General features: G+C 33.2%; 1 protein-coding gene across 1 annotated transcript; it reads right to left on the reverse strand.

Annotated features, from left to right (window-relative positions):
- Positions 1 to 570: 570 nt before the first annotated feature.
- Positions 571 to 8,468, reverse strand: LOC132724835 (uncharacterized; the record flags this gene model as incomplete). The annotated part of the gene is made up of 4 exons (XM_060709788.1): positions 571 to 1,291; positions 3,206 to 3,347; positions 3,497 to 3,636; positions 8,384 to 8,468. Coding segments are annotated over 4 exons (519 nt in total), but the record flags the coding sequence as incomplete, so codon positions are not given.
- Positions 8,469 to 8,741: the final 273 nt, after the last annotated feature.

The following is an 8,741-nucleotide window of genomic DNA, read 5'->3' on the forward strand; positions in this document are numbered from 1 at the left end:
CAATGATCCACTTTCAAGCCAAGAAATCCACTTTGGCAGGCTGAATTGTACATTTGGGCATAAAAAAAATTGGAAAGCATGTTTATAGCATTCAATAATAAATCCAAGTGGTTTGATATTTTTATTGATAATTGCTTTCTTTACAACTATGTACATGTAAAGCCTTCATACAGATTTCCTGTAACTTCATGTAAGTTTACTGTTATCAAGATGACAGATGGCACCTTTGTTGTACATGGAAACATGTCTCAATTCATTGAGTAATGACATATGTCTGTCAAAGATTTTTTTGATCCAAGACAAGGTCATTGTACAGACAAAGTTTGCTATAGTAACAAAATCTGTAACATTGACCTTTAAATATTACAGAAAACATGTATTTACAGTGACTTTACATTTTAAATTTTACAAGAAATTACATTTTACATAAGACATGGCCGTTACATTTATTTTGGCACCTACTGTAATTCATCTTAAATGTAAAACATATTCTAAACATTCTAGATCATATTGCTTTGAACCTGATCAGTTTCCAGACAATTTTGCTAGTCTATGACAAGTGGTTTACAGTTTCAGCATTCAATTTGTATTAATTGCAAAGGATAAAGCATATTAAGCATACAACAATATTGAAATTTGACATTTGTTTATCAGGATTGTTCTTTCAAATTAATGAAACATTTATCATGACTGTTAAGACGATATCCTAACAGTTTTATCATTCTTTGAAAATCAAACATGAAACTTTTGTAAAGTGACTTATAGATAATGAATTCATTGTTAAGCTCAGTCCCTTTCTAATTCCTTTAAGTTAGATATTCAAAATACACTTAACATAATATATATCAAAACTGTTGAATCAGTAACCTCACAAATATCTATTTGTAACTACATTTTCCAATTTTCTTTATGATGAATCATAAATAATCCTTTTGTTAACAATAAAAACATTTGTCATACAAGGAAACTCCAGATATCAAATTCACACATTCTAAATTAACATTGTCCTCATACTGCATCAGCTGATTATAATCCGTGTTTCATTCAGACCTTAAACACATTTCAGTTTTGTTATGTTTTTCTACTTATGTAAATAAATGAAATATTTTCAATCTAAGAGATATAATTGATATGTTATTTCATTTTTCCTGCATTGTTTTTCTAGCTAGTTGTCTGGACTTATTTCTTTCATTGTTTATTTTGGTATGAATTTTCCATATCCTCTTTGATAAAGGGAGTTCAGATAGAACATCTGGATGGATTCTTATAAATTTCTGTATTTCTTTATATCCTGCAATAGAAAACAACAATAATTTCATTCAAAATTTCAAGACAAACTGAAAGGGATATTTAAGAACAAAGGGGGCCATTAGCCCCAGAGCCCTCACATGAGGACACAAGGGTATCCTTATGAAATGCAACTTCGGATATCATGGTAGATAAACAAAGTCTCCCGTTTTGAAATATCAACCATTTTGGGCTAAGCATACTATTTCCAAGTAGTAACTGTAACTTTTATCAGGCAGTGAAAAAATCTGGTTTCCACAATATTTAGGTCCGTAATGTTACCAAAATCAACTTGATTACAGTAAAGTTACTGAAAACAAATTTTCATAACCCAAATCAAATCGTAAAATCTATTTTAGATTTAATAATCTTTTTTTTCTTTTACCATCAGATGAATACAAAAGTTATTGACAAAAAAATATTACTCCAGTTACTTCCCTAGCTAATGTTTCATTCAAACTAATATCTGTTTGACATACCGAAAACCTTTTGAGATTTCATTTTACAGTCTATTTTAAGCTCTTGTGACCTATGTATGCACAAAATTGTAAAAATTTCCACAAAGTTTGTTGAAGTTTACTAGGTTATGCTTCATGCCAAATATCTAAGCTTTGGACCATGAAGTTATGCTAAATGCAAAATATTGAAGCTATGGGCCTTACAGTTTTTGAGAAGATCTTTAGGTTGTCATTTTCAAAGTCTATTTTTAGCTCTTTTGACCTACATATCCATTTAACTGAAATATTTTATGCAACTTTTGTGGAGGTTTATCAGGCAATGCAACATGCCAAATATCTCAGCTCTAGACATTGTAGTATTCCACAAAAAGTTCCTAATTGACTCTATATAAACGAAGTGACCCCTTGGGTGGTGCAAATTTTGACTCCAGGGGTATACAAATTTTGTAGAGTACCACAAAATAATGCTCATGTCAGATATCGAAGCCTTGAGCATTGTGTTTTTTTAAGAAAGAGGTTTTTAAAGATTCTATTAAAAAAGACTAATTTTAGCTCTTGTGACCTGTAATGCATCAGATCTGGACCAATTATATAACTCTTATAGAGCCAATGCTACATGTAAATATCTAGGCTCTAGCCCTATTGGATTTGAAGGAAGGAATTTTCAAATCATAATCTATATATATGTAAGGAAAACTCATGACCCCAGAGAGTTGGGCCATTTTTGGCTCTAGCGCTATAATTTGGGCAACCTTTATATAGGTCCAGTAGGAAGTGTTTAATGCCAAATATCTAAGCTCCAGTCCTTTTGGTTTTAAAGGAGAATAATTTCAAAGAATTTTCTATATGCATTAAAGGAAAAGCTATGTCCCTCTGGGATGGGGCCAATTTTAACCCTAGGACTATAATTTTTTAAAACTTTGTAGAGGTCCATTAAGAAATATTTCAGGCAAAACATCTAAGCTCTAACAGTGATTTTGGAGAATAAGAATTTCTAAATTTGTACTAAAAGAACACATAATAAGAGGGCCACCATGGCCCTAAACTGCTTACCTTATAAACAGTACTACAATAGGTCAAGACTCTTCAATGTAGGCCATTAATTAAGCTAAACTACATCAGCCATTTTTTACCGCAGGCACATAAATAAATTTTTCATGTTTGGTCTAGCAGAGCATCAACAGTATTAATTTCTGCCAGGATATGCTTTATTCCAAATATCTAAGTAAATTCAAATTTTACAGATTTTCAGAAAATTAACCTGAATAACATGTCAAATGCTGCCAGCATATGGACAATTGTTGGCTCACATGAGCACTTAACAACTGAATGGGTGTCCATCCTCTGTCTTCTTCACAATTTCTGAAAATAACATCTAGTTAACCATAAGGTTGATTTTGATAAAACTCCACAGGAATGAGCAGTGCTCTGGTGAGCTAAAAAGGAAATGTTTTATTTACCTGGTAAAGCACCTTTAGCATCATATCTTGATACATCATAAATACAATTTGAAAAATATGTTGTGACCATTTCAGAGTCCCTCTTGTGCCATCTGATGTTTAATGTTTGGTGATGACCATGTTTAAAGTCCCTTCTCGAGTTCTACAGAACAAAACAAAATCAAATCTGTTTATTCATTCAAAGTACAGGTTTTAAATGAAATTAATATCAAATACAATAAGTTAATCAGGAGTCTTATATTTATATAATGATATGCAAATTTTAAAAGACAAATTTGCCACGGCACATACCAATGTTTTTCTGGCAGAAAGTTCTTCTTCCACTCTAGAATGCTTGACAGCAGAGCAGGATGATCTTTGTACGTTATGCTCATTTAAGTCCTCTGAGTCTGATGCTGTTTCCCTAAGGTAGGTGTTTGCAATATTCATTCCTGAAGAAAAAAATAAGCATACTTCATTAATACTTACACGACCCAGTCGTTTACTTTTGTTTTGAACTTCTGTTAATAAGGACCCATTGCTAATGAAATAGCAAACAATATGACCAACTAGGATTTCTGAATTTTTTTGGCTAGGTGTATGACCTAGTCTAAGAAGATTGCGGCTGGCAATTATTTTGAAATGTGAAATGGGTTTGTTTTCTGCTTTAAAATTATTTAATATTTTAGATGAAAGAAATAACAAATTTGAAAATAAAACACTGTTTGTCAAGTTTCCTATCAGAACTAAGTATAAATGGGCAAGACTAAAAAATATGTTGGAGCATCACACTGTATGCTATATTTCAGTACTATCCAGATGGGCGTTTGAATAATGAAATGCTAAAATCTTGCCTTTTCATCCAAAGAAATGTGCTTTTTTTAAACAGCTAATTCATCTTCTCACACTGATTTAAGTATGTTGATGAACAAAAACAGAAAAAATCAACACAAAAAATGGTATTTTTCTAATTTGTTATCATAATTTCAGTCAAGTGTCTGCTCCAACACTGTAATGAGTTAAATCCATTACAGATTTTAAGCTATAGTATGGACTGTGCAACAAGCCCAGCAGTGTGCCTAAAGTACAAAAAGTGGTGTAAAGTAACATTAAATGGTGTTAAGTGGGTGGAAACTGTTGAAAAATGGATTAAAAGTGGTGTCTTGTGTAAAGTAGATGCAAACTAAAGCTATCACTAAAGACCACCAGCAACCTTGACTTTAAAAAAATAAGTGGTCTGAAGAAAAATTTCAACTTGACCTGTAATTTATAAAGTTTCAACTGAGTGCAAAGAATTATTTCAATTAATTGCAATCCCAACCAGGGTCTTCATATAAGCTTGCTTTAATTTAAATTTGATTAAAATATCTCATTCCTAACTGTAGTTATTGTCCAGAAACCATTTTTCTATTTTAAGTAACAATGACCTTGACCCTAGGGGTCCAGATGCAATAACAACTGGGGTCTTCATATAAGCTTGCTATACATCAAGTTTGATTATCCTATCTCATTCCTAACTCTAGTTCATGTCCAGAAACCATTTTTCTATTTCTTGTAACAGTGACCTTCACCCCAGGGGTCCAAAAGCAATCCCAACCAGGGTCTTCATATAAGCTTGCTTTAATTTAAATTTGATTAAAATATCTCATTCCTAACTGTAGTTATTGTCCAGAAACCATTTTTCTATTTTAAGTAACAATGACCTTGACCCCAGGGGGTCCAAATACAATACCAGCCTGAGTCTTCATATAAGCTTGCTTTACATCAAGTTTGATCACACTACCTCATTCCTAACTCTAGTTATTGTCTGTAAACCATTTTTCTATTTTTAGTAAGGGTGACCCAGGGGATCAAAAAGCAATACCAACCGGGGTCTTCATATAAGCTTGCTATATACCAGGTTGGATTACAACACCTCATTACAAACTCTAATTATCATCCAGAAACCATGGAGTAGACCAACTGATGGACCATCAAACCAACCAACAATATGACTCCTATATACCCCCTCAACTTCGTTTGTGGGGGTATTAATAATAAATTTGGTTTCATTATTAAGTTAATAGTTCATATTATTTATCCACTATTTTGATTTTTTTCTGTGAAAAGAACTGACCCAATAGATATGTCTGTCATTAAGTGGATTGTAACCTGTGTAAACTGGATATAAACTGGCATTTGGTGTCATCTGAAAAAAAAAAATCTTAACTATTCAGTTTATAATTAATTTCCTCTATGCCCTTTTATAAATTATTCCTACATAAAAGAGAGACCCTTATTACAAGTCTGTTCACTGCGTACAGTGGATGGCAACTTGTGCAAAGTCCATTTAAATTGGCCTCTGGCAAAATAAATCAGAGCTGCCACAGGAGAGACAAATACCCCTAGCTATTTTCTATGACACAGGCAATTATTATTTTAAAAAAGGTCATACGAAAAATTTAGAACTGCCATTGCAGATAATTAAGGGTGACCTTGACCTTAAGTCATCACAAAGTTGCATGGGTCCTGCATAACACCTTCTTTACATGAACATTTGAGCAAAGTTTGAAGAAAATCCTTCAGGTTGTAAAGGATTTTTAGAAGAGCCATAAAATTGGCTGAAATTTAAGCTTTGACCTCAGATTGTGACCCTGACCTTGAACCAGTAGAGCAATTGACATGTGTTCTGAACATTGTCTTATTAAGGTTAACACTTCAACTAAGTTTGTAGAAAAAATCCTTCAAAAGGTATAAAATTTACAGAGTGGTCACAAAATTGTCTGATATTTGACCTTTGACCTCCAATGTGACCTTGATCTTGAGCCAGCAAAGCCATGACATGGCTTCTGCACATCCTCTAGTGGAGGTAACATTTGAGCCATGTTTGAACATTTTTTTTTTAAAGGGGTATTAGATTTACATAGCAAACATGATATTTCTGATATTTAACCTTTGACGTCTAACGTGACATTGACCTTGACCTTACTGTGTGATTCACAATCATATGCGTGCTACAAAGATAATGAATAGACAATTCATTAGGACTCTGATGTATTCAGAAACTGCTTTATCTTACTTTTTTAGTTGCTCTTTTGTTTTTGTTAAAAGGGAGTCAGACGTGTCAGTTACGAGAGGTACATGTAATTTGAGAGATTTTGGCATAATGTACTTAGTAGGAAACGGGCAGTGTTACATTGTTTTACGGAGTTGCCCATAGAGTGGCAGCTATTTCTCCTGGGTACCCTGTGATAAACCGCTGCTATGGAATGTCAGTAATTATATAGGTATAAAGAAATCACATGAGCGCAGGTTCAGGTTGAGTTGATTCCCCTGAATGGCAGGGTTGAATCAGTATTGCTTATTGCTATCTTACTTTATCAACCCATGTATCTACAATGTTTGCACCCTCCCCATGCATTGTCTATGGTGGTAGATGCCAATCGTTTCTGTTTATGAGGCGTGTTGGGGCTATCATTCTCGCGTACTGGCACTGTCATTTTGGTACATCTAGTTCATGTTATGGACTGGGTTGAGTGTGTTTTGCCCACAGTACTTGGTGAAACCACAGTTGCTTTTGCATTTTGCTTTGCTGGCCCGAGTTGTTTTGGTGTAGGCTTGTCCATTGCAATCGCTGCCCTGTTGGCCATATTAATGGGTAACCATTGGTGTCTGTGACTGTCTCTATGATACACCAGGTATGCGTTGTAAAGCAACTTTGGCTAAATGTTTTTACCCATCTGTAACTTTGCTTCGCATTATACCCTTTGGACTCTTGCAGTGGCTGGACTTATACCCATCATCTGTGATTGGATACCGGTTGCATTTGTTGGCCGAAAGACATCCATTGGCACTGTTATCGCAAAATGTTTAGTGGAACAGGTTGGTATTGCTTTTCGACCTGGAGTCAAACAATGAACAGCTTCCCCCTATGCAGTGGCTAATTTGGTATATGGAAGCCATGTTTGGTTACCCATGAATGGCTTTTCCATTCGTTATCTTGGCTGCTGGCAACATGATTGTGACACAGAGATGCACTTTTGATGTCCATGCCTGTAATTTGCCTGTATTAAAAATAAGTTTCTTCAGTTGCATTAGCCAGTAAATTATTTGGCATTCCGTTCTGGTTACCTGGTAGCAAATGTTAAATGGTTTCAGTATATACAGTTTTTCTGGCACACATGTTTTTATCTAATTTAATCTTGAAATTAAATATTAGCGCAGCAAGTCTGGCTTCTTTGGTGTTTCACTGTTTTAGCTACATGTATATAGGAATCAGATAAAGAAAAAGGAGAGATAAAAGTCGCTCAACTTATATCTTCCATGGAAAAGGAAGCTGACAATTTGTTAAAATCCTTTGAGCTGTCAGAAAGTAATGCGAAGAAATATGACACTGTCTTAAGAAAATTCAATAAACATTTCAATCCAAAGAAAAACCAAATGGAAGGTGAAACGGTAGAAACTTTCTTACGATCATTATACTAATTAGCAGACAGCTGTGAATTAGCGCCTGATATGAAAAAACTAGGGAACGAATCATAGTGGGGATTTTAGACAAAATCTGTCAAATACAAATTGAACAAAACCTTAAAGGGATACTCAGGCAAATTAATGATAAAAAAATATCAAAATGATATTATAATATATTATATATATTATATAATTAATTATGATATTATATAATTAATTGTAACTACTCATTTCTTACATGTAATTGTATCTAAACACAATCTCATCTCTATTGGACAAAGTGAAAGTTAAAATAGTTACAAATACACATATCCAAGATAATTATTATTTGGAAAACTGATATCAGGCACTCATTTCAGGTATCTATTGTGATATTACCTTGGAAAAATGACTGACAAATAAATCCTTTAGGTGCAAAATCCTTACAGTGGGTTTGTCAAAAGATTTTTTAATCTATTGACTCATAAGATACAATTTATGATTTAATCAGACTAATCTTGCCTATTGATTGCTTATCAAGACAAAAAATAAAAAAGTGTAAATATTTTTAATGTCATTTGGTCAGAATAAAATTTTATTTAAGGTCACATAAATCACTAACAAACTGTGTAATACTTATTATACATACCATAAAACTAAATGTACAGGTTTTCTATAAACAAGAGGAAGGAATTGAAACTTTTGACTTATAGAAAAATCATTATAGAAATATATTAATTCTTACAAATGATCATAGTTAATTATAATTACCATTATCAGATTTGTTGTCGGACTTTATTTCAATGTTTCTCTCACTGTCTTTTACATCACCCTTTTGCAGTTTACACTGATGAATCTGAAAGAATATATTAGTTTTTAACATGGTATCAAGTGTTTATTTAAACATTTTTTGTTGTGATATATTAATACAAGATGTTTTTTTATTTGGTATGGTTTTGCAGAGCACAAACACAATTTAGGTCATATGATGCCAAACAGGAAAGATGATTTTTTGGCTTACCTCTTTGCTTACTAACAGTCTTTTGGATGAGACTTAAAACAGATGTCCAATGCAATGGTGCTTTACACCTTACAAGTGAAAGAACCAGAAAAGCCCCTGGAATTGGGG

The sequence above is a fragment of the Ruditapes philippinarum genome, unplaced genomic scaffold (assembly GCF_026571515.1).
Source record: "Ruditapes philippinarum isolate M1 unplaced genomic scaffold, ASM2657151v2 ctg2061_1_1_1_1, whole genome shotgun sequence".
Classification (NCBI taxonomy): domain Eukaryota; kingdom Metazoa; phylum Mollusca; class Bivalvia; order Venerida; family Veneridae; genus Ruditapes; species Ruditapes philippinarum.